The following is a 27,630-nucleotide window of genomic DNA, read 5'->3' as shown; positions in this document are numbered from 1 at the left end:
GGCAGGTTTCCTCACACTCGCTCTTTTTGCACCGTATATCTGAAGGACATCTCCATACTGTAATGCCAGATGCATTCAACAAGTGTTGAAGTTCGAGATAATTAAAAGGCATTCTTCCAGGTACTGACTAGGTACAAAGTCTGTTATGGAAATGTACTGTATGAAACCGAGATACAGCTAATGCATCCTGTTAATATTATTAATATACTACTAATATCGCTTACCTGGCAGAGCATTTCTTTTGCTCTTTATCTCTTTTTAAGTCCCTAAATATGTTAACCATCTGCAATGTATTTTCATCAAGTGAAATATTTACCAGTTGAGGTGTATTTCAACAGCCTTTTCCCCCATCTATATTTGTTTTGTTATTTATCCTAAGTGTAAGTAGCATTGGAAGGAGAGTGTGTTTTCTTTCTTCAAACTAGGTGTTTTGGTGACCTGCTAATTCAATAGCACAGAAGTAATCCGTCAGAGCAAAGGAAAACTGAATCTCTACAAAGACCAGCCTTTACCCCTCTTTGCACAAAAATAGTTTATCGTGTCAACTCCAGTTCCTTTCTCCTCCCTTCCGCCCCACCTCTCCTCTAGACTCACCTCTGTGTCTCTGTTAACCACACGTCATTCTAGATACACTCTGAAAATCCTCTGAAGATTCTTTGGGAATAAAAATTCTGGTTTTCTCATTAGTTTGCATGCAGTGCCATTCGTAGGCCTGTGCTGATTCTTCCTGTTTTCCTTTGTTTACCTTGTGTTTGTCCCCATCACTCATTCTGAAAGCCAATATGATTTCCAGTATGAACTTCATACTCACCTTTATGAAGGCCCGAAAATCTAGTCTTTAATTTCTCATGCATATCAAGACATCTTAGATTAAAAGCAAATCATTCTAACCTTCAGTGGGCGAAGATTCATGGTTTTTGTTTTTTGCTGTTGTTGTTGTTTTTCTGAAACAAATCATAACAGTTGCTAAAACCTCCCTATTGCTTGTTCTTCCTCAAGCAAGAAATGTAAGAATGGTTTTAGGTTTCTTTCGGACGCTCCCCCTCCTTTGCTTTGTATGTCATCGAACTTAGTCAATGAACTTAGTCATTGCTAAGTTCTCCTGTGTCCTTCTCTAGTTTCTTACTCCATTTTTGCCTGTGACTGCTGAGTCCCTCTTTCTTCACATCGCTCTCCCAGCCTCTTCGTGCTTGGGGCCTCCCACTTCTCACAGAATGCCTTGTCAGTGTCTTAACTGGGACCCCCTAAAGCTTTCCCGGTGTCCATCACCCTAGGATGAAATAGCATCAGTGTTGATGACAAGCTGCCTGTTTGATTTTGCTCAGGAGAATCATTAACCATTCCTAAATAAATCCCTGCTCCTGTTCACCCTGCAACTTAGAGCTTGTGCCTTTGTGACGTTTGACACGGGACTCGTGTTTAAACCCGTTGTTTGTTTTCTCTGCCCACTGCATCATGATATGATGATTCTTCTGGATCTTGGTTCCAGTCTCTATAACTGCCTATCTTTCTGAGGCATCTTTCAAAACCCCCCAAACAGAATTTCATATATAACACACCATCTGGCATTCGAGCTGATTTCTTCCCAAGCGCATCCTCTAAACGGGGAAAGCAGTCCCTCCAGGGGTGTGTGTGTGCACCATTTATACCAAAGAGACAGCCACCTTTGTTTATGTAGATAACACCTTAAATTTGTGTTGGCCTTTATATCTTGCATGTTTCATTGATGTGCCAATCTGAGCCTTTTAACTAGCTGGTGCCTCTTTAAAAATTCTTTTCCCCAAACTGGATTTCGGTGACCCTCCTCTGGGCTCCCTTCATTATTGGGTTCTCCAATAAGCCATACCTAACTCCCCTGGAACACTACAATGGGACCTACTTTTCTGTATACTGAAGTGTTCTTGTCCCATCTCCTTCTTTAAAAGATATGCTTAGAACAAGCACCATGGTTATTCACCTTAATATCATCCACCCCTTGTGTAGGCTGATGCATAGTGGGGCCTCAAGTATTTAACTGAGTGGGAAAACATAACGCAGTTGTATAAGACTTTATGCTTTAGTCTTAATATTTCTTATTTTATTTGGGCTCTGCAACCAGTGACTTTTAAACTATGATATCAAGGAATAATACTGTTCCTTGAGCTGAATTGAGGGCTTTTGCTTCTAAAATCTAATGCGTCTTTTCTCAGCTGAAAAATACCAATGGGTAGTATTTTTTTCCCCATTTTTGAACTTCCTTTCTACCTCATCATGTTTTTCTTAGAAGCTTAGATTTGTAAGCTTCTAAGGCTACACCTGATTTTACACAGAATTATGTTTTACGATTTTCATTTACATAGTATTCCAAGAAAATTCACTTGACTTTCAGGAGTTCAGCTTTTTTGAGCAGACAAGGTAACACTGCTCACAACATTAGCAAGTGCTATAACCTCCTTTTTCTTGTGTATGTGTGTATATGTGGGGAGGAAGTGGTTCCTGTGTGAAATTAGGTATTGGACAGTACCATGTTTCATGCATGTCTTATTTTGTTTCAGCTTTCCATTAATTCTGTGATGTGATGTTATTATCAGGCTATAAATGATGAGACTGTATCACAAAGCAGTCCAGTGTCGCAGAGCAAGGAGAGGTGAAGTTCAGTCTATTTGATTCCAAAGCCCAGGTCCTCTCCACTGTCCCGACACTGTAGTTCTTAGTGTCTGATCTTTACTGTTAGGTTATAAACTCCTTCAGTGCAGAGGTTATATTTTATGTACACCCCCTTGTCCCCCACCCCCAGGAGTTTCCAAAAACCAAATGTAGTTGTCTCCCTCTCATTTCAGCCAGATGTGCCTTTTACCCTATTATATGTATATATCCAAGGATTTGCCCAAATCATCTTCAGTACTTCTGATTACTTTCTCTTATACAGTAGGATGTATCTTTCCTTGTCTTTAAAGTATAACTCAGTCTCACCTTCAGATGGGGCTTGGAATTTAAAAATTAGATTTTGGGCTTCCCTGGTGGCGCAGTGGTTGAGAGTCCGCCTGCCGATGCAAGGGACACGGGTTCTTGTCCCTGTCTGGGAAGATCGCACATGCCGCGGAGCGACTAGGAGCCATGGGCGCTGAGCCTGCACTGCGCAACGGGAGAGGCCACAACAGTGAGAGGCCCGCATACCGCAAAAAAAAAAAAAATTAAATTAAAAAAAATAGATTTTAAATCACCATGTGAAAGGTTGTTTAAAACTCTCTGAGACAGCAGTTCCTATTTAAAGGTGCTCATTGGAGACAGCCAAGGAGAAATTAAGTGACTCAACAGGACACATTTAAGTATGGAATACAGAAAAGTAGAGGTAAAAAAACTTATTCCTGATGAGTTGGCAGTACGTTTAAAAACAACATACAGATGGCCAAGAGGCACATGAAAAGATGCTCAATGTTGTTAATTATTAGAGAAATGCAAATCAATACTACAATGAGGTATCACCTCACACCTGTCAAAATGGCCATCATCAAAAAAATCCACAAACATGGGCTTCCCTGGTGGCACAGTGGTTGAGAGTCCGCCTGCCGATGCAGGGGACACAGGTTCGTGCCCCGGTCCGGGAAGATCCCACATGCCGCAGAGTGGCTGGGCCCGTGAACCATGGCCGCTGAGCCTGCGTGTCTGGAGCCTGTGCTCTGTAACGGGAGAGCCCACAACAGTGAGCGGCCTGCGTACCACAAAAAAAAAAAAAAAAAAGTCCACAAACAATAAATGCTGGAGAGGGTGTGGAGAAAAGGGAACCCCCCTACACTGTTGGTGGGAATGTAAATTGGTGCAGCCACTATGGAGAACAGTATGGAGGTCCTTGAAAAACTAAAAATAGAGCTATCATATGACCCAGCAATCACACTCCTGGGCATATAGTAAAAAATGGTCTGAAAGGATACATGCACCCCAGTGTTCATTCCAGTGCTCTTTACAATAGCCAAGATATGGAAACAACCTAAATGTTCATCACCAGAGGAATGGATAAAGAAGTTGTGGGACACCTATACAAATGGAATATTACTCAGCCATTAAAAAGAATGAAATAATGCCATTTACAGCAACATGGATGGACCTAGAGATTATCATACTGGGTGAAGTAAGTCAGACAGAGAAAGAGAAATATCGTATGATATCCCTTATATGAGGAATCTAAAAATAAATGATACAAATGAACTTATTTACAAAACAGAAACAGACTCACAGACTTATAGAATGAATTTATGGTTACCAGAGGGGAAGGGTCAGGGGAAGGGATAGTTAGGGAGTTTGAGATTGACATGTACACACTGCTGTATTTAAAATGGATAACCAACAAGGACCTACTGTATAGCACAGGGAACTCTGCTTAATGTTATGTGGCAGCCTGGATGGGAGGGGAGTTTGGGGGAGAATGGATACATGTATATGTATGGCTGAATCACTTTGCTCTGCACCTGAAACAATCGCAACATTGTTTTAATCGGCCACACTCCAATATAAAATAAAAAGTTAAAAAAAAAAAAAGATCTAGCTGCTTTACAGTTTGTTTGTTTGTTAATCTTCCAAATAGTTGGTCCACTGGTACAAAACTGAACTGTCATCTTCTGGGAGACACCCTATAATACTGTGGCATATTGATTGATTATAGAAATGCAAATACATGCTATTATAAAATTATGTTTTAAATAATTTAACATTTTGTTATTAAAACAACAGATACTGACAGTAAGTAAAGAGTCAGTCATGTCTTTAGAGTTGAAGGAAAACTATATAGTGTGGCTTATTTGAGAAGAATGTATTTGTTACCCAAGAATAATGTCTTTCTTTCTCCCTCCTTTTCTCTTTCCCCTCACCAACACACACACACACACACATTCTGTATATGTGTGTATATATATATGTATATGTATATATGTACATGACTCAGCTGAAAAAACAACGTAACTGAAATTGTCAGTCACTGAAATATTTATTTCTGTGCCTCTAAATCAACGTATTTTGTGACCTCGGTATCCCATACAGGTTTAACATGTTTTTTATTTGTTTGTCTTTTTCCAATTTGATATTATTGACTGTTGCAGTGTACTAGTCTGGGTTAAAACTCTGGAAACAAACCAGAGTTTCATGGAGTTGGCCTCATTCTCTGTTTAATTTTAAAGGCAATGGGGCTGCTTCTGAGGATATTGCGTTTAGACTGGCTGGTTCACTTTGTGTTGATGGTAATTCAGGGGCTTAACCTGAGAGGCTTAGTCTTTAGATCACCTGAAGGAGGGAGAAACATATTGGTGTGGAACTGGGACTCTATTGTCTAAGATTTTATGGTACTTTCTCTTACTTTTACTCCTCTTATTTTTTTGTTTTTAATATTTCTTTCAGAGAATAATTGCCAACCATAGAACTATTGGTATGTCACTTGCTTAAGAAATGTTTTAAAATAATACAACTGAATGTATATGCAACAGAGAAACAGACTCATGGATATAGAAAACAAACTTGTGGTTACCAAAGCAGAGAGGGAAGTGGGGAGGAGCAAATAAGGGGTACGGGATTAACAGATACACACTAATATATATTTAATAGATAAGCAACAAGGATATACTGTATACAACAGGGAATTATACCCAGTAGCTTGTAATAACCTATAATGGAACAGAATCTGCAAAAACGCTGAGTCACTCTTCTGTACACTTGAAACCAGCATGATATGGTTAATCATCTATACTTAAAAAGTTTTAGATGGAGGTGGGGAATAATGTAGTGAAGTATCTATTAATAAAAAATAAATAATGGAATGTGAACTTGGGCTTTATAATACCTTTTGGCATAGTGTTTCCTCCTCAGTAGCACATTCATTTCTTATTATAAGTTATTTTTTAAGAATCAATTTCTAACTGAATAAGGGTGAAAAGTATTAGCAATTCTATGTTTTGTTCACAGAATAAGGATGTTGTAGCACATAGAAAAATCAGATTTGTAAATAACTTTAAAATGGATTCACTTTTTATAACTGTACCATATAAAATGAGGTATGAAAAATGTTATTTTAAACTGTAATAGCTCGGGAGTTGGGGAATTACTTTTAGAATATTGATAAACAGAGGATTGCATTTCCACTGTTTCTTTTTTCCCCAAAGGCACACAAATAGAAAGTTAATTTTTATAAGAGAGCGATTGTTAAGTCACAAACAGATTTTCTGAGAGTTTCTTCTATAGTGACCAATTGTGTACGAAACAAATTCTTTTCGGCCTAATTGCAGGCTGAGTAGCTGGGCCACCCTCTCTGCTAAGGTTGAATTTCATTTGAACTTTCTAATAGTATGATCTGTTTTCAGAATTTAATAACTGACTCAAATATTTAATAGTGGAAGCTTTCATTATTAAAAAGAAATCAGGATATATTTTTAAAAGAACTAACTTATTTTCTTTATCAGTTTTATCTACTTTAGGAGAAAAGGAGGAGAATGAAACCATCTCTTTGTGTTCTTAAATAGACATTAATGCTATAACCCCAGCAAGTAATTTATTTCAGTGTGTATCATCATTCAAAAGAGTTGGGAAGCTCCAAATGGCAGTAATAACTATACTTCTGGCTCTCCTGAATAGCAAATTGCACTGACTGTGTGAACCTCTTCACTTGTCTGCTGGATAATCATTCATTTTAATACTCAAATATATTTTCTGGACCAGTTTTCAGTTGTACACTGTCAACTTTTGCATTGCCTAAGAGTTTTCTGTTAAGTAGAATGGCTTGTTTTGAAATGCAAGTGGGGAAGGCTGAGAGCTGAAAGATTTTGTTTCCATGTGTCGTTCTATAAATAGATGACAAAAGATCATTAAATGGATTAATTTATAGGCATCCTTAGAAATAGAATGTTTTTACATAAAAGCATGTTGTAAACCTTTTTAATTAAATTGCATTGTACCATGCCCTCTCTTCCCCCCAGGGCATTCTTGACCTCTCACCTCTTGTTTTGTCCTACAGGCACTCCGCTGCTGGTGAGGAGAAGCAGTGACCCAGCGCCAAGCCCACCTGCTGATGCCAGGCCAAGCGCTTCACACCCCAGTGGCCAGAGTCTGAAACCTGTTATTCCAGTAGGTATCCTGCCGTTTGCATTCCTAATGAAAGATCAAAGCGCCTTACCCATAAACTAACTGGGACTTTGCCGTCTTAAGTAAGTGGAGAATTAGAGCTTTTGGTAGGATACATAGTGTTAGTTATAATAATAAGTAGCATGAGCTATTGCTAGTATATAGTTATAGTGATAGCTGTTATTTACAGAGCACCAATTCTGTGCCTAGCACTGTTAAAATGGCTTTACATGAAGTCATCTATGCTTCCACATCAAAGTACAAACGTGTTTTTGTCTCCATTTCACTGAAAATGAAATTGAGGCAGAAGGAGGTTTAGTGATTTGTCAGAGGTCACAGCTAGTAAGTGGCACAGCCAAGAATTTAACCCAGGTGGTTTGGCTCCAGAACCTATGCTCTTAACCAGCGCACTATACTGTTGGGTTTCCCATCCTTCTCCTTCGTAATGCTCCGAGATAGTTTATCTATTTTCAGTATGTTAATACAATCCAGTGCTTTGTGAAGTCATAAGCCATACCATGGCGAATGGTGATAGAGTTTCAGGCTACCAGTATCGTAGACATGTGGTACCAGGACTGGGTTTCTAGATCTCAACATTCAAATTAAGGAAAAATAAAATTATATACCAAAAGTGCTTAAACCTAGGTATACCTATAAATACTCTACTTAGAATTGAGAAGTTAAGTGGAGAATAGTTTCCTGAAGAGACAATGCTCTCCTTCCATATGGAGCTGTGAGATTTTTCTGCTAAGTCCTGAGTTGCTTTGAAGATTTGTAATTTTGGTTCATCCTCTGAAATAGCCTGAGAGTTAGATTTTGGATAATGGCTGCGTATCACTGCAATAGGTGATCTTCAATAATGTAACCATATTCAAAAGTCTCCTAAAAGCGAGTCTTTTCTCCATTTTAAGTCTCACTGTGTATAGTGCCTTCAGAAAAAAAGCAACATTTTTGGTATGTAGAGATGCTAAATGAGCTAAGTGGATTCTCCCAGTTTGGTATAAAATATTCTTATCAAGAACCAGTGTTAATGTGTGTGAGGTAGGAGTCACCATAATAAATCATGGGGTAGTTACTCATAGGTTTGCAGCAATATTTGGGCATGTTTCTTTTGGTAAGCAAGGGAGTGTCCCGAAAGTAGTTTAGATGTAATGTTTTCTCACTTCCCATCCTTATAAAGAAACATATTTAATGGAACATTACTTTAGTAAAAATCAGGTGTGTGTGTTCTGTTCTAATGATGAGTACAAACAGAACCAGTATGTGGTATGCTGTGTGTGTGTGTGTGTGTTTAATGCCCACTGATTGAGACCATGTTAAGCCTGAATATATTGGATTGGAGGAAGAGAAGGACTATAAAAACAAGAAGAATTACATAAAAGAGAAAAAAGTATAATTCACTGCTTATTTTTATGACATTAATACACCCTGAAACAAAAGTGTGATCTGTGTTACCATGATTTACATGCAGAAACCCCACCAATATTAGGTCTGTGTTTCTGTCACTTAGGCTCTGTGTTGAGACCTATTGAAAATACAACAATATAGCTTGCCCTAGAGGAAATGAGGGCTACTATCTTTCTGCTAGATTCTGTATCCTTACCAAAATATATTGTTGAGTTCCAAGTTGGGGTGTTTGGAGAGGGAGGTATATTATTACTAGCAAAAATGCAAATTCTAATTCAAGAAGAAATGCTGGCACTGAAAATCCTTTTACCTAACCTATGCAAGTTATCAAACGTGGGTCAGTCCCTGTGTATCAACAGTAGAAGGGAAAGCACATTTCCTCCTTCCCTCCCAGAGTTCTCTGTGGATGATGAAGTTCAGACCTGAGACTCAAAGAGGAAAATCTGGTCCTTGCCTTGCCACAGAATAATGGCACATCCTAGGCTTCTCTTATCTCAATTGTAAAATAATCTTCATGCAAACTTTAATCCTTAACGTTACAAGGAGCAGGCATTGTACCTTGTTTATCTTTCTTTCTCTAGTCCTAAGTACATGGAAGGTGCTCAGCGTATGTGTGTTGGACGCAAGACTAATATTAGTCTGGAAAAAGTCCTAGAAATTCTCAGCAATTACCCAACTTTTCTAACTCAGATATTCTCTCTGCTCCCCCAAAGAATCTGCCAGGTGAGTGTTTACCTGCCCTAAGGTCTGGATCACCCCAGGCAAGTGTAAAGTTAGTAAGTGAAGACATTTAGGCGTGTCTATTTTTTACCTAGAAGAAAAATGCAGTTTGCGTGTGTGTGTGTTTGTGGGGGTGTGTGTGTGTGTGTGCGTGTGTGCGCGTGTGTGTGTATGTATTATAACTCTGTTCCTTTATCCCTGCACGTCCTAACTCGTGGGCTGGTCAGACCTGATTGTCCAATATCATAGCCACTGGCTACATGTCGCTATTGAGTGTGAGAAATGTGTTTTAAGTGTGGCATGCACACTAGATTTCAAAGATTGAAATATGAAAAAAGTAATGTAAAAGATCTCGTTAATAATTTTGTACTGACTACACATTGAAATGATACTATGGTAAACCGGATAGAATAAAACATATTTAAATTGTTTTCACCTGTTTATTTTTACTTTAAAAAGATGGCTACTAAAAAATTACATCTGTGGTTCACATTCTATTCCTTTTGGACAGAGTAGCTCTAGACCGAAGTAAAATTGGAAGTAGCACTAATGAAATGGTTTGAGACCCTTGGGAGAAAGTTCTTTGAGTTGCACGATATCTCTGGGATAACAGTATGATTAGGTTTGCCTGGGGCGATCCTAGTTCATGCCTGTTGTTCTGGCGTATTTATTAATAGTTTCCCCGCTAACTCTCAGAGGTGTCCATGTATGGATGGTAAATTATGTGGCACCCTCCACATAGCCCTATAGTCACTTGTATTGTTTGTTCAGTGATCAGAGGAGTAGCCTTTCAAGGAAACCATGGAGACATAAGAACCACAACTCTTACATGGGAGCACACTGCAGAGAGTGTTCTGTGTGGCAACGACCTGAGCCCAGGTAGTACAGAATCTGAGAATATGGATTCTTCTCCATCTCCCAGATTCTCCTCCACTTCAGCAGCACTATACTTGATTCCTATGATTTGATAAGCGATCATGAACGTGGGGAACATGTGATAATGTACCCATGTAGCAACGAATATGAAAAATAATTGCTTAAAAAGCTCTGTTCAATTGCATTTCATTTCAATATCCAAGAAGAAAGGCAATGACAACAAAATTTCCATCTCTTAAACAGAGTGTTCATATGTAAGTAATTCACAGATGGCAGAGCCCCAAGTGGGTTATATTCAATCATTCCCAAGAACTGAAACTTACTTACAACCCACAGCATAAGAAGCTGTAAGGATGAATATTTGACACATTTGATTATATTGAAATATTGCCTTTAAAACCACAGTTGATGATTGTTATTTTTAGTTGTACTTCATTAGGCTTGCTATAGGGAGGAGAGTTTTCTCTGATGTCTGGAGATATGTTTTTGAAATGTTGGAAAAGTGGCACTTGTTTTCTGGCTGGTGAAGTTATTACGTATTGGTTATTTAAGATGTACACCATCAAACAAGTTGGACTTTTAAAAAAGGGTTTAAATTAGAAAAATCAGATCGTCTGCAAGCTTCTAATCCTGTGTATACTGCAAAGCCACTAAATCTCAGTACTTGTCCCTTAGAGTACCACCAGATAAACGGCACAGGAATTTGTTTCCTTTCTTCCTTTTTTCATAAACCTATCCAGTTAATCAGAATAGCATGATTATTGATGTGCAAATAGTAATGACTATTTTTCAAGGAGTAGAAAAGTCAACTCTACTGACCGCTTTTGAATCAAAGAAAGAGAATCCTGGGGGCAAGATATTGTAGTGAGAGCCTCCCTTATGGGCAGTCTTACCTTCCTTGCCTTGATTGTAACCTGGTGTTCTTGACTTACGGGCAAGCCATAAAACCAGGTTCTTGAAATTGATGTTCCTGAATTTGCGGATGGAAGGGAACTCTAAAACAGATGTGATTTTTTTTTTTCCCCTTAATATCCGGTTAACTACCATGGTTGTTTTGTGTTTTAATGACTGTTTATAGTTTCACGTTTAACCCCTAAGGCAAAATGATCCTGCAGGGTGAGTACATTAAAAAGTAGATTCCTGAAAGCTATAATGCTGTGGTTGTTCTCTTTGTTTGTTCTAAAACTATTACTTGTCTTGATTCACCAAAATAAATTAAGACAATACTGGGCTGTTTTTTTAAGTCTGTGTCTATAATATATACATTTCATTTCAAAAAATAACATGGCAGTTTTTGAAGTTGTTAAATTGGAACTCCATGGGTGGGTTTTAGAGGGTCTGTTAACTCTCTGAAGTTTTATGCCATGGCATGGTGTGTGCGTGCGTGTGTGCGTGCGTGTGTGTGCGCGCGCACGTGCACTTCCTGAAGGGGCTCTATCACTTATCAAATGTTAAAAGGAATACAAAAGATCAAGAACCACTTTTTTGGGGGATTTAGGATGAAATAGTATGGGAAAGCCACCAATTCTCAGAGTATGATGAGTGATAAGGAAGTAAAGTGGAAATTGCTGCTGTCCTCCAAATGTGTATTAAATAATTAAGGTTGTTTCATCATAGTATTACCTTTCCTTTCCAACACATAGTATGTAAATCCAAGATATACAGATGAATGGAAGTTTTTGAGTTGCTGCATTGAGAGGTCCAATATAACTCTTTGGTCAGTAACAACACAGTTTGTAGCAGCAGTAAGATTGGGGGAAAGGGGCGCCAACCCCTTGGGAAGACACCCTGGGGAGAAGAACTTTTTCCAGTGGTCCTGTGTTTTCAATAGGAATGAAAAGTGAAAATACAGTATCCAATATCAGTTTTGTGGAGTTTTTGTTATTTCATCAGCAAAGATAATGGCAGGTAGCTTCCAGTGAGAGAAAATCTTTCCAGTGAGTAGAAGCATTCTCTTTGTGTCTTGCATATATGTATTGATTGGAGAATTTCCCCTTAGATGTCACGTATATTGAAGTTATTATAGCCAGTGTTGCTCCTGGATTAAACACTCTCAAATCCGTGAAAGGAATTGCTGAAATATTACAGAGAAAGTTAAATAGCTTGGCTTTTTGGATTAAAATCATCAAATTGTCACTGACACGTCAGAGGACTTTTGGTTGTGGCTTGCTGAGTGTCAAAATCCAACATAGGAAATTATTGAAAATTCTGAATGACCAAATCATGTTTTTCTATCCATTAGATATACAATTAAGCAGCTATAGAAATAGGGGAACAAAATAATCATTGTAGACTCTGATATAAATTAGAAGGAAGGCTCTATTCATTGTCATTGAGCAGAGATGGATACTGAAGAATGAAATGGAGGGAGAAATAGCATGTAATATATAATCTCATTATTTAGAGATACTGAAGCCTACAAAAGGTTTTTCTTTTTTTTTCCCCCTCCCGACACAGTGATTTAATAATAGTCCTGGTGTTTGTAACTCCAGCTGTTCACGCTGTGTGCTGATAAGCCAGAGCTTGGAGACACATTGCAACGATGGTTTTCATATGGCTTTGTTTTTAAGAGATAAAGCTGCCATCCAATATTTCATGGGGCCAAATGTTTACTTAGTTTGGCAACTTTAGGCAGCTTAATTTCTGAAACAGTTACGTTTGTAAGACTCACATTCAGCTGGGGAAAATCTAGAAGCCCAGTTTATTCTGTGAAAGAGTTTTTCACCAAACCTTGCAGGAGTTGGTGAAACAAATTTCGACAGTCTGAATGTCTGTGCCATGACTAATGAAGGAACCTGGGGATTGTGACCCCTGTTTAGGCGAGTGCTCTCCCATCGGTCTTCTTGGGGCTAGTCCAGAACTGAAAGTCTAAAAAGAGGGATCACTATTCAGAGGCCAGCTTCAGAAATTAAAGAGGTAACCATGACGTGTCGTCTTTTGCTGTTTAGATTGATCTGCGCGTAATGAAAATTGAATGAGTGTGCTTTTATGCCACCATAAATTGATTAATCCCTTAGATGTGCATGACCTCTGCCATGTGCCATCCGGAAAGCATAAGGCATGGTCCCTGTCCTCAGGAAACTTACAACCCGGTTGTGAAGACCAGAGCTAAAGCAATTAAGCCTAGCAATGCACCAGCGAGTATCAAATCATCAAATAATATATTTTTAACCATTAAAATTAATGTCCTTTGCCTTTAGTCTATACTCTGCTCAACCTGTCATGGGAATTACCATGTGTACTATCTCTAGCTCTTATCTCACTCAAATATAACTGCTTCTTTACATGTCTGTTACAAGACGGGGCTTCTTAGAGGCATGAGCTGATGTATTCATTTTTGTATGCAAACCCCCAGACACAGTACCTGACACATAAATATGATTTAGATGATTAAAACTTTTACTTCTGAGCTGGGCAAAATGAATTCAATTCAGTAACTTTTAACTGTTTTGTAAAGACGTGTGAATGTGTGCGTATGTATGTGTATACTATATACGGATGTATACACACACACATGTATATATGAATTAAAATGTGAAAATTGTGAAATTACCTGTATACATACTGCTTTTCTCCCTGAACAGCTTTAGGTTAGGATTTTCTGCTTTAGGACTGTGTTACCTGTGTTTTTTAGTGTTGTCAAGGGGAGAGAGAGATTTAAACACAAGTTCTCCACTTGGAGTTTATGATGTGGATGGGTGGCTGAAGTCAGCAGTTTCAAGTGAGGCCTGATTCATCTTCTTACAATTTTAGCAATGACTCCATCATAGAAGTTGATTCTGAGAAAATAGAATTATAGGAAAAGAACAAACCTTGATAATTCTAGAGACAAACATTATAAAGCCTAATTTTGTTAGTGTCCGTGAAATGTGAACAAAGAAAATAATTTAATAGGCAGTCAATGGAGTCAATTATCTGAGTTCTACCTCTTTGTAATAAAACTGTGAGTTCTATCATGAGAAAGTTAGTAATCTCAGTAGTTACAGCTTTTTAATTTTCTAATAACTATGTTCAAAGAACTTAGAAAATCCTTGATTAGACTAGAAATTTCTGGACAAGATTCCTCTCTTATAGCCATCATGTCTGAAGATTTCCCCTTCAAATTTTTCCTTATATTCCATCTTCTTTAAGAAGTTCTTCTGGTTTCAAGTGATTTGGAAGAAAATAAAAATAAAAATCCTCCTATGTGAATTAATTCAAGAGCATGGGAACATTTACAAGGTGTTTCTTAGCAAAACACTAATAAGCATCTCATGTTCATAGCATGGGCAGATGTGATTTGACAGTGTTGTTTGAAATTTGGTAAAGATGCTGTTTAAGGTAGCTTTACTTACCTGATTGCATCAGTAACTCTGTGACCCTGAGAAAATCATTTACATCATGGATGATTTCCACAGAAATTTTGTGTCACTAATAGGAAATAATAAATAGAAATTCTATATGAACTCCTGTTGTTCTTAAGGACTCAGACACCCGAACTAGCAACTTCAGGGTTCCCGATGTAAATTATTCACTTGATTGGTATGGTATGAATTCATCTTTAAATTTCCTTTTAAGGTCTCAATATTTGTTAGTGCTCATGAAATGAGGCTGTATTTCTATACAAAACACCAAACTTTATTGCTCAAGGTAATGATATCAAGAAATATATATTTTTTAAAAAGCTAAATACACAAAGGCAGCAGCATAAAAACATACATACATCTACATATGCACACTTAAATTCTTTGGAGGAGAGTGCTGCTTAAACCTGTAGACTAAAGTGCAAGTAGATCATGTTACTTTAAAGTGAAAGCTCAAGGGTATGGATCATGTCTTCTGTAAGTTCTGATCTGCTCTATGCACCTTCTGTGTTGTGGACGTTTACTGAAGCTTGATGGCAAGGAAAGAGTTAATGAAAGTTCACCTTGAGAAGAAACAAGACAATCAGTATTGAGAGGAAAGGATTTTTTTTTTTCTGCCCCCTCTGAGCATGGTGCAATTCTTAGAAATCTCTTCTGATGGGAGATTTTGTTTTCCCTCACAACCTAAACTCTTCTGAAGTAAAGGTTTCATTTTGTTTTCTTCTTTCAAAATCTAGTCATCGAATGACACTGTACAGACATTTAAAAGACTTTTCTCTTTCTCAAGAGGGTGGCCCCTTTCCTAATAGCTCTGTACTTTAAAATGGAATTCTGATTTAAATGAATCACATTTTAAAAGTAGCTACTGTGTGTGTTTCACGCTTGTGGAAACATGTAGCGTCCTCGAAAGCAGCATGTGAGCTTGTCACCATACAGCTTTTGATGTCTGATTAGACGATCATAGGGACATCTGGAGTGAGTTAGTTTTGAAGTTGCTGGTGTGAGGCACTGGAGAATCTAAAGCCTTCTGACAGACCTGAACCAGTGAAAACATCACTACTTTTAGCAAATCTTTTTTAACCTGCAACTGGCTGACAATTTTCTGACTGACGTAGCCCTGATGTTTTCCAACTGACTTTCCAGCCCCCTTTCTCTACAGAACTCCCTACCTTTCAAGCAAAGAATGGGTAAGCGGCATTTGTTGTAAAAATCATAAAGGATTATCCCCCTTTAAAAGGAAGAGGCAGATTCTTAATCATCCCAAGTCAGAATTGATGGACTTGCTTAAAGAAATTGTATTGTCGCCTTTTCTTTGCCTTTAATTTCAGTCACTGTGTCAATCACGCATGTTTCTTAATTTTTAAATAAAATATGTTTGACACTCAGCTATGTTCTATGAAAATCCAAAGATAGTCATCCAAAGCAGTTGATATTGCTGTAGTGTTATACCACAGTTTTAGAACACCTATCAAAAGTTCATACATTTATCTTGTCAAAATGTTATTTGAATAGTCTTATTAAAGGTAAGTATTGTTTGGTTAAAGGTTGTGTAAATTGTCCAATGAGGTTTTACTGGTATAAGATGATTCCTCAATATTTCGTAAATAAAATTATTGTATACCTATAAATATCTGAATATATTTACAAAATTTGACCATGTCCTTCTCCTGCCCTGAAGCAACTGACCATTTCCCAGGATATATTTTAAATTTCTTGGTATGCCTTTTTTTTTATTGTAGTAAAATACATATAACAATTTTTAACATCGTAACCATTCTAAAATGTATGGTTAGGTTTCACTAAGTACATTCATATTATTGTGCAACCAGGACACCGTGCCTCTCCAGAACTCCTTTCATCTAGCAAAACTGAAATCTATACTTATTAAACAATCAATCCCCATTTCCCCCTCTCCCTAACCCCTGGCAATCACCATTCTACTTTCTGTATCTATGATTTTGACTACTCTCGGTATCTCATATAAGTGAAATCATAAAGTATTTGGTTTTTGTGACTGGCTTAATTCATTTAGCATTGTTCCCTCAAGGTTTATTCATGTAGCCTGTGCCAGAATTTCCTTCCTTTTTAGGGTGAATAATATGTATATGAAACATTTTGCTTATCTGTTCATTCAATAATATGTATATGAAACATTTTGCTTATCTGTAATTCATTATCTGTGTTGCCTCCATCTTTTAGCTATTGTGAATATTACTGCTGTGGATGTTGAGTGTACAAATATTGTTTTCAGACCCTGCTTTCAATTATTTTGAGTATATACCCAGAAGTGGAAATTCTGGATCATATGGTTATTAAATTTTTAATTTTTTGAGGAGTCACCATACTGTTTTCCACAGTTGTACCATTTTATATTCTCACCAACAGTGCGCAAGGGTTCCAGTCTTTCTACATCCTCACCAACACTTGTTATTCTCTGCTTTTTTAAAATAGCCATCCTTATGGATATGAGGTGTCATCTTGTGGTCTTGATTTGCATTTCCCTAATGATTAGTGATGTTGAGCATGTTTTCATATGCCTGTTAGTCATTCATATGTCTTTCTTGGAGAAATGTCCATTCAAATCCTTTGTCCATTTTTGAATTGGGTTGTTTGTTTTTGTTGTTGTTGAGTTTTGGGAGTTCTCTATATAGTCTGGATATTAATCCCTTATTTGGATAGAGGATATGCAAATATTTTCTCCCATTATGTAGGTTGCCTCTTCGCTCTGTTGACAGTGTCCTTTGATACCCCAAAGATATTCATTTTTCATGAAGTCCAGTTTATATACTTTGTTGTTGTTGTTGCCTGTTTCTTTGTTGCTGTATCCAAGAAATCATTGCCAACTTCGGTGCTGTGAAGTTTTTGCCCTATGTTTTCTTCTAAGAGTTTTAACTCTTATGTTTAGGTCTGTGATCCATTTTGAGTTAAATTTTATATGTGGTATTGGGTAAAGGTTCAACTTCATTCTTTTGCATGTGAATATCCACTTTTCTCAGCACCATTTGTTGAAAATACTATTCTTTCCCTTCATCCTTGTTGAAAATCATTGACCATATGAGCAAGGGTTTATTTTTGGTTTCTTGGCATTACTTTTTACAGCCTAACCTCAGCCTATATGTTTAGCTTCATCTCTAGCATGCTGCCTGCAGTTTCTCACATGTGCACAGAATGATCCTGTGTGTCTTTGCCCAGCTGTTTCTTCTGCCAGGCAAACGACAAATGTCATTCATCCCCTTTCCCCTTAGTGAACATGCAGTTTTCTTTCAAAACCTAGTGCAGTGGTCTTTCTTTCACTAATCCTTCCCTAACCTCTCTCTGTTTAATTAACCATGTCCTGCCCATGGCACACTGTCATATCCTTATTATAATTCTTCCTACCTCATGTTATAATTTTCTACATTTTATAATTCCCTTACTAGACTCTGAACTCCTTGTGAGTGGATCGAATTTTCTTTCACATACCCAGAACGTAATATCTTTCCTAAAGAACAGGGGTCACTTATGAAAGATTTATATAAAGAACAGAATGGAGTACATTTTCCTATCACATAATAGCCTATTTAAATTGCAAAGCAATTTAATTGCAGTTTTAGTAGCATTAATCTGCATGCTAGGTCTGCCAACAGATGGCCACGTAATACTACCCGGGATGTCAGGGAGGGAGGGCCTTTCTTTGCTCAGTTCTAAGTTCATGTCAGATGTGGACACTTCATTATATATATTTAAATATGTTATTTCATCCCATAAAAATCTGCAAGTTTGACTTTATTTACTCTGTTTCATAGATGAAGAAGCTAGGGCTCACACAAGTTAACTCATTTGCCCCATATTATGTAGCTAATAAGTAGCAGTGCTAGAAATTTTACTTCAGATATGTCGTAATCCTAAGTGTAACCTCTTTTCATTCTACCACTCAAATCAAATGTTAACCTTGGAAGTAGCACCCTAGAGTCTATACCTTTGTCCCATAGATGCTGCCATTGCTCAACTGCTTTGGGCAATCTTTAATTGAAACTGCCTTCAAAGCCAGTTTATGAGGTGCTTCCTAAAATATACATATATATATATATATATATATATATATATATATATATATATATATATATATATATATATATGTTGTTTAATCATTTTATACTCACATGTTATTTTTCCACCAAAAATGATATTGTTCTATTTGATGCCACAATTTATACTGTAAAGTTGGTCTCAAGTAGCTTGACTGTTTATACAATTTAGATATCCCTATGCAGCAGAAAGATGTGCCCCCCCCCCACACACACATCTGATGCAGGCATTAAAAATATTTATGGAAGTGTAGATTCAGGTGTGCGTTAGCAGCAGAGTTTTATAGCCATTCTTTGTTTATCCAATTGTCTAGTGGTTGAGACAGCTAGGTTTTATCCCTGACTCATCCATTGGCTCTTTGTCAAGGCAGGCAAGTATAATTTTGTTCTCCGTCTGGAAGAAGATTGTCTTTCCTCTTGCACACAGTGGAATTGCAAGGTTAATGCCTTTTGTCTTGAGTATAGCATTTAGCAGACTGTGGATCTTAATATATGTTAATAATAGTGATAATAATGAATGTTGATAATTAAAGGTCTTTTATAATTACCAAATTTCTGATGTGTGTTAAATATAATTAAAGGGAAATGATTTAAATTAATATGCATGCACACAAAAGCTAGAGCTAGCCACAGCTTTTATTTTTAGCTTCTTAACATCATGAATGTGAATCCAGTATTAGGTCCAATTATTATTATAGTTTCACTCTGGTCATGTATGGAGAACCCATGCAGAATCTGGAGACTAGAATTGCATCTGTTTGAGTTGAGAAACACAGTAATGAATGGGAAACCACAAAGGACTTTTGTGATTGGAGCTTGACCATGTGAAATTGTGCATCAGACATTATTATAATCTATTGCCGTAACAATCTCTGAGTTCCATGAGAGAAAGGTACTTTTCCTAGAAGTTGGACACTATCCCTGGAGTGGGTAACAAACAGATCTGCCTGGAAGGGCTCTAAAAGGTGTAGGTGGAATAGAGGAAACAATATTCATAAATAATTTCCCATGAAATTCAGCTTGGAGATTCATCCTTTGAACTCAGATTATTTCATTTTTTTATTTTATTTTATTTTTTAAATCTTTTTTGGAGTATAATTGCTTTACAATGGTGTGTTAGTTTCTGCTTTACAACAAATTGAATCAGCTATATATATACATATGTTCCCATATCTCTTCCCTCTTGCGTCTCCCTCCCTCCCACCCTCCCTATGAACTCAGATTATTTCATAAGGTACTAGAGAGGTAGGTGGGAGCTGAGAATTCTGAGAGGCAGCAGGCTGAAGTGGTTAAAACATGGACTCATAAGCTTGACTGCCTCATTCAAATCTAGTTCCACCACTGAGTAAAGGGGTGATTTTTGTCAAGTACGTCCCTTGTTTTGGTCTCACTTTTCTCATCTATAAAATAGTGATAACAGTACTTACCTTACAGGGTCATGTTGAGAAATAAACAAGCGGTTATTTGTAAAAATTCTTACAATATATAGTAAGTACTATATGTGTTTGTTAAATAAATATATGTGTTGGATTTGAGTCATACATGAAGGAGGAAAGGGTGGTAGGGTGACGTGGACTCTACAAGCAATTCTGAGAGTCAGTTTTTTAAAAGCTGACCTTTATCAGGTTTAGCTTTAATTTAAGGAAGTCATTTAGCACACAGCTAGAAAAAAATACTGTTTCCAAAGTTGAACATTAAATGTATGTAAATGTTAAATGTATGTTGAGTGTCTTTTGTTTATAGAGACCCTTCCAATTTCTTTCCATTTGGGTTGAGGGGAAGGAAAAAAAAAAGAAAAGAAGAAGAAAAAAACAACCCTCCAAAGACCAATTCTTAAAGCAGTATTGGAACTGCATCAATGAATTCATCCCTAGTTTTCCTCTCTTGATGTGAAATGGTTTTCTTCCTTGTAAACATTTTGTTTAAAGTGAAAACCCAGAAAGAAACAGGAAAGGAAGGTTATTAAGAAACAGGGCAATTTCTAATGGTTCAAACGTGTCATTCATCTCCTGTACTTTTCTGAAAGCCCTGCCCTTTGGTGTTTCCCTAGCTTGCTCTTCTGCCCCCTTGAATCACCTTTCTCACTTCTCTGCATGGCGGACACCTTCTCATCTGCTAAGGCCAGGCTAAAACATCACTTCCTTTTTAAATCTCTTTTCAAAACCCTACTCCCTGGCAGAAGTTTGGTGCCGTTTCAGCAGTATTGTTAATGTATGACATAGCGTTTGTTGAGATCATGACGAAAATATTTTTGGAGGAGCAGTATTTAATACAGGACCGAAATATCAGAGGCCAGAGACAAGATACCTAGAGAGCACAGTATCGGTGCCCCTCATATCACACACTGGTTCCCTGACTCAGGCATACTCTGCTGTGCCTGGAGTTGAGCCAACTCTTTCCTTCTAGTTCTGTGGTCCCCCTCCCCTGCATGAGAATGGATCATACTTCTGCCATGAACAGTATCATGAACACTTATCATTTTTATTTGTATGTTTCCCTCCTTCCTTTGGAGTGGAGGTGCTCTGAGGGCAGAGAATGTGCTTTTTGTCTTGGTAGCCTAGCACTTAGCATATGGTAGGTATTTAATAATTGACTGAATAAATGAATGAGTGATAAAAATAGTGGACAAGCAACTGGAAAGAAAGAAAGAAAAATGAACAAATTCTCAGATTCTGACAGATTGATGTTTTTATAGAGAGAATATTTTAAAGGCAGTATTGAAAGAATACATTATTTTAAAAGGTAATGTAGATAGTATTTTTTGTTGTTCTTTTCTACATTCACTGTTAAATGATGAACAAATGGACTTCATTCAGCATGAAAAGCATTTAGCTATCTCTACGTTACAGCCTAAAACAGAGCACATAGACCTCTGAGAACATTATGCCATTTCTGCATTTTTAATATAGTTCAAACCCAGTCCCTCCAAGTCACTTTCCAGCTTCTTTCATTTTAAACATGCTGGCAGTGGTGGGGGAGGGAGTTTGTTTGGAAATGATTATAATCATTTAAGTTCAGCGGCTGATCAGCGCTTTCTTAACAATTTGAAAATATGTAATTTAATTTAATTATCTGTGTATATTTGGGGGATTAATTATAGAACCTACCAAAATAACCATTTAATGTCAAAATTTGAGTTTTTTTGGACTTCTCAATCTGTTTTGATGAATAGGTAAAGTAGAAATTGGAGACTTTGTGCAAGTTGTAAAGGTACTCTATAGCCATTTCTTGTGCGACTGCACCCATGTGATAGACAGCCTTTGGGTGAAAAATTTTGTTTTGCCTTGTGTCTACCACATATAGTTAAACTGACTTACTGCACCATGTAACCTAAAACAATTTACCTTAGGAATTGCCAAACTGAATTTTGGTTTTATGGTTCTGGCTAGTTTTCAAATTAGCGGGCCAGAGAGAACATATAAAACTAAATATTTTAAAGCAATGAATCTAGGCATCAGTTTCCGGATAAAATTCTTCTGGCCTAATTCGGAGAAAAAATTTGTCTAGTTTCAGCTCATTGCATGGTTCCCAACTGATATTACACTTGGAGACCATTATGGAAGATTAAGGCTTTGTCAAGTTCTCATAATACTTTCCCACTTTTGCCTATGCGAACTTGCTGGGATCTTTCATTCCTAAGTTTGGGCTGACTCTGTAAAAGTGTTCGTAATGTCTTCCTTCATTTAACAAGCATTGGTACCATGGTTTGTGCTAAGGATTAAAAGGTGAGTAAAACATGGGCCTCTCCCCAGGGAGCTCCCTTTTATGTGTCTCTCTCCCTCATCCATTGAGGGGCACAGACATATAAATGGAAATTATGACACAATTCAGGTGCAATGATTTTCCTGTGGACAAGGAAAATCTATGGAAAACTAAGAGGAGAATTTGAAAGTAGTTCATGAAGGGTGCAAGTTTCACGGAAATGCTGTGTCTTAAAGGATGACTAGGAGGCAACCAGGCCAAATCATGGAAAAATATGTTTTAGCCAGAGGGTTACAAAAATAAAGACAGAGATGTGAGAAATAGTCTTCCTGAGGTTTTCCGGAGGAATTGCAAACACTTTAGTCTTGTTCAGAGAGTTTGGGGAAATAAGTGGCCAAATCATGAAAGACTATATATGTCATATAAAGGAGCTTGACTTTTATGAATTACACAGGACCACTGAAGAGTTTGAAATAGAGGGGTTACAGGTTCAACTTTGTAAAAGTCAGAGTAGAGATAAGAAAATACTTAGGAGTTTGTTATAGTATGATTGAGGACAGAACTGGCAAAGATCTGAATTACACCATGATTCCTTTATAGACAGGGACTCAGTGATTGATTGACTCAGTGATAATTACAAAACATCCACCACCACACTTTCTTTGTGCCAGTCGGTGTTCTAAGTGCTATAAATATATTATTCTCTCTAATCCTCATAACAATGATGGCTACCATTTATATCCCCACTTTATTGATAAGGAAATGAGGCACATAGAGACTAAGGAAAGGTCAAGTTGCTCAGTCATAAAGCTAACAAGTGGCAGGAATATTTAGGAAATAAAATCCACAGATCTTGGATAAGGGGGTAGAACATACAAGAGATGTTAAGAATTCCCAGGGTCCACTTTTGTGTAGTGAGGCAGAAGAATGTTCTACCATCAAACACCCAGAACGTAGAATCAGTTTGTGGGCAAAGATACAAACAGAGGTGCTTGGAAATCAAAGAAATAAGAGTTCATACCTTGAAGTCCTTGATGATCTTATTAAGAGCAGTTCCAGTAGAGGAAAGTGGGGTGGAAACGGTTGTACTGTTGGTTGAGGAGATTGGAGGCAAAGAAGTGGAAACAGCTCTTACAGAACTTGTGACATTAGGGAGAGCACACACAGAGTTAAATTTTATATGCCAGGAACCATTTAAGGACTCTTAATTTCTAGGAACTTTTGTACAGCGTAAAATGGCTCTGTCAAAAAATGAGCGGTATTTTGTTTTTCTGAGAATTCTGCATGTAATCTATGAGCATGTTGAATATCTGTGTCTTGGGAAGGGAGAGATGCAGCTGGGCTTCAGGAAAAACTGGAATCAGAGACTCAACTAATTGTCTCTGCCTTATTATTTCATAGATTTCATCATGTTTATCTGCAGACCAGCTTCCTCAACAGAGGGGAACATGGCTGCTAACAATTTCAGTTTGACCATCTCCAGAGAGGTACTAATTCTTTTCCTGGGCTCCAGGAAAGAAGTCTGGCAGCTTTCAGCTATGGCTACTTTAAATCAGCCGTGGCTACTCGTGGCTATGGCGGGTGGCAGGCGTGGTCTATAGCCACATGACATTTGCTGCATCGTCCATTGAGGGAAGAGCAGTTTCTAGCATGGGGAGGACCGGGCAGACATTCCCATCCATGCAGACTCAGAGCCAAGGCCAGGTGTAAACAATCAATAATGACAGTACTGTAAGTTCAGGAAGAGCTCTGTGCACGAGGGGCCAAGGAAGCTTCAAGAAGAAACATGGCTTGATGTGGGTCTTAAAGGAAATTAGATAGCCATAGAGAGTTCAGTGAGCAAGTTCATGTTAACAAGGATATGTCAGTAGTGTTTGGACAGAAGCAGACCTTACTGGGCAGAGTAGAAGAATTCTGAATGCACTGTTTCTCAGAGTAATCCAAAGACAACTTACGTCAGAAACACCTGAGAAGTTTGCAAAAACACCTATTCCTGAGCTATCTCCCAGTCTGTTGAATCAGAATTTTGAGAGTAGAGTCCAAGGAATCTGCATCATAAATGAGTACTATTTATGATGTTCAATCTCCAATGTGATGGGAGAATTCTGTGAAATTCGGTTATAAAGAGAGACTGGACCTGGCCTGTGGAGGACAAGATGCTTGAGCACCAGGAGATGTGGTTTGCTATTTCTGCTGGTTCAGACATGAAAGAAACCCTTTGGAAGCATAATTTTCATGACTTATTCAAAGATGAGGCAGATAGAATGAAAGATCACAATATATTTGACAAATTAATACACACTGGATTTGGAAGAAACAAATTAACTGTAACATTTTGCATAAAACTGTGAAGTTGTAAAAACCAAAACCAAAAAAAAAAAAAAAAGGCGGGAGAAGAAGGAAGTGGGACAGACGTTCCGTTGGAAAAGAAAGAAGTGGTGAAACACAAAGGAATTTTTAAAAATAGGGTAATTTGATGGGACCATAAAGACACCCTGACATGATACCTTATTTAAGACACAAGCGTGTAGTTTTATTGTCCCCATTTAATAAATCATAATTAGTATCATCAGCCTCATTGAACAGCAGGCAAGGGGAAAAAAAAAGAAAACACCTATCTCCCTAAAAAGAAGAGTTTTGTCTCAGGTCACAGAAGCAATAATTTAGGACATCGACTCCTTTGGGTCTGGAAAAGTTAATGTATCTCAAGTAACTAACTGACGTTCACCAAATGTAAGAGCAGATAAAGTTTCCCCCAAAGATCCTGTGCACATTTTTCTGCTGCCTTTTGGCTGAGACACTAATCTAATCTGATGTGTTGAACAGAATAGCCTCTGCCCTTTTAGCATTTCTCTGTCTGGCAGGATTTCTGATATTTGGTTGCATGGTTAACATCAAGCATGAAGAGAAAGTGGTTTCTGGTAAAGCAGTTTTAAGATAGGTTTTCTGACTCATGGAAGGCTATGCTGATGGAGGGACCGATGAAGTCGATAATTGTGGTTTTTCTACCTGAATTAATAATACAAGTTCAAGTTACACAATACCAGCAAATGTGTTGTGGACGAGGAATTGGGAGACCCACCTTCTGGTCTCAGCTGAGAGACTGAATTGCGTGGCCTTGGAGAAGCTACTTAACTTCCTGGGAACCGTTTTTTCATCTGTAAAATGAGAAAGATTAAATGTAAAATGAGAAATTATTAAAATGGGAAGTCTCGTATAACACTGGTAGGAACATAAATTGGTATAATACATGAGGAAATTACCTGATCTTAATTCTCAGTTTAAGAATTTGTAATGAGGGAATGTTTTTCTAACCCCCCCTTTTTTTGTTTACTTTTACAGCTTTTCTTTAGTTCTTAAATTATCTGATTTCAAGAAGTGTGTCTTTTATTTTCACTTTTTCATTATCTCTCTTAAGTAGCCAAGAAGACACTGAAAGAGTTGTAACTGGCTTGGGATAGCATTTCTCTAAACCCCATGCAGTGCTTGAAGTTACTTACCTGAGCAAAACTGGCAGTTCTAACTGGAAGGGAAATAAGATGCAATGATCTTAGCGGCAAACCGGTACTCCCCTCTCTGGTCACCAAATATTTCTTTGCATTCATTTTTTTCTATTCTGTTTTCTTATTCTGAATACTGGGCTTTTTTTGATTTTAGGCATTAGAAATATCTTTCCCAGTCTGTGACCTGTCTTTTTACCTTGATTTTTTTATTATAGACAAGCTTTAAATTTTAATATATTTATTAGTTTTAGTGTTGTGCTCTGTGTGTGTTTAAGAAATATTTTTTTACCCTGACTCACAATATTTTCCAATATTTTTTCTGAGGGTTTTTACGTTTTCACATTTAAACCTTTAATTCACCTGTAAGTTTTTAAGTGGTGTGAGTAGGGATCTAGTTTTATTTTACTTTTTTGGTATTGTAAGTGCCACTTAAAATAATTAATGAATGTTGATTATCAAGTGTTACTTCTGTTTTTTCAGATGATAATTTTTTTCCTTTATTCCCTGAAAGTAATGTATTCCGTCAGTACAGCCTCATGATAAAGCCTCATTGGCCATGATGTGTTGTGTTTTCTATATTGCTGAATTCATCTTGCTAATGTTTTAGTTAGGATGTTATCATCTATGTAACTGAGATAGTTCTTTATTTTTTGCATTGTTTGGTTTTGGCACTATGCCTTCCATACCTTATGTAAGCTTCACTAAATGAGTAGACAAGCTTTCACTGTGTTTTCCCCCCATTATCTGAAACAATTTGTGTTTACTATTGGAATTATGTTTTTGTAAGTCATCTGTTCAGTCTGCGACTGCGTATGTGTGTGTTGTCTGTTTGTGGGTAGGGTGGGGCGTAGAAGGAGGTGGCTTATTCAGATTTTTTGTTTCGTCTACATGTGTTCTGACATGTTTCCAATTTTTAAAATGTCCAGAATATTATCTACATTGTCTTAGGTTTCCAAATTTATTGGTGTAGTCTTAGAATTTTTAAATAATCTCTGCTCTTCGTGTAGTTATGTTTTCCATCATCTCTAATATTGTTAATTTTTACATTTTCTATTTTTTTTCCTTGATCAATCTTATGGAGATCTGTCTGTATTATTATTTTTATAATTGTTTTCAAAGAAACAACTTTTGGTTTTGTCCATCTATTCTTTTTCTGTTTTATTGACTTCTCTTATTTCCTTTATTCTGCTTTAGTTTTAAGGAAAGTAAAAGTAGAGAAACAATAACTCTTAAGTTCTTTCCTAGTTTTTTATATGGTTATCTATTTCACTTTCTTGCTTTAAATAAATGCACTTACAATATAAATTTGCTTCTTCTCAAAGTACAGCTACGAATGTAGCAGCCTCCCTTAATTTTTGATTCACAGTACCTTCATTCGTCATTCATTTCAGAACACTTTGATTTCCATTGTGATTTCCTCTTTACTCTTTGAGATATGTAACAGTAGTACATTTTAAAGTTGATGAACATATCACTCTAGACCCATTGCTAATTTAATCACGGTGTTTATAAAGAGATTTATATGGTGCTGATTTCTTGAATTTTGTGGTGATATTTTGTAATCTAGTGTATGGTTAATTTTTGTAAAAATTTAACATGTTATTAAAATGCTTATCACCTCCTTGTTTCTCTGTTACCTCAAGATGGTTTGCTTTGTTGTTCAAATACCCTGTATATGTTTGTTGTTGTTGTTGTATTTTCCCCCTGCCAGCTTCTGATAGAAGTGTGCTAAAATTTCCCAGTATGGTTATAGATTTGTCAAATTGTACTTCTAACTTTGTGAGATTCTGTCTTATGTATGCTCAGGCTATTTACAATTCATGATTGTTACATCTTGTTGATGAGTTCTTCCTTTTGTTTGAAGTTTCTCTCTTTATCCACATTAGTAATTTTACATTAAGTGCTATTTTATGTGATATATTTGCAACCACC

At 37.1% G+C, this 27,630-nt stretch overlaps 1 protein-coding gene across 2 annotated transcripts in view; it reads left to right on the top strand.

Moving 5' to 3' along the window:
• PARD3B (par-3 family cell polarity regulator beta) overlaps nt 1-27,630 on the top strand; it is a 1,056,812-nt gene that overhangs the window by 452,740 nt on the left and 576,442 nt on the right. For both annotated transcript variants that reach the window (XR_009520117.1, XM_060016243.1), the window contains exon 4: nt 6,974-7,083. Coding sequence is in view for 1 of the 2 variants with exons in the window: in XM_060016243.1 (XP_059872226.1) it covers nt 6,974-7,083 (110 nt within the window). In the remaining variant the exon portion in view is untranslated. The remainder of the gene's footprint in view (nt 1-6,973; nt 7,084-27,630) is intronic.

This window comes from Delphinus delphis, chromosome 7, assembly GCF_949987515.2.
Source record: "Delphinus delphis chromosome 7, mDelDel1.2, whole genome shotgun sequence".
Classification (NCBI taxonomy): Eukaryota; Metazoa; Chordata; class Mammalia; order Artiodactyla; family Delphinidae; genus Delphinus; species Delphinus delphis.
Note: the sequence above shows the minus strand (reverse complement) of the source record. Positions and strands in the feature narration are given on the sequence as shown.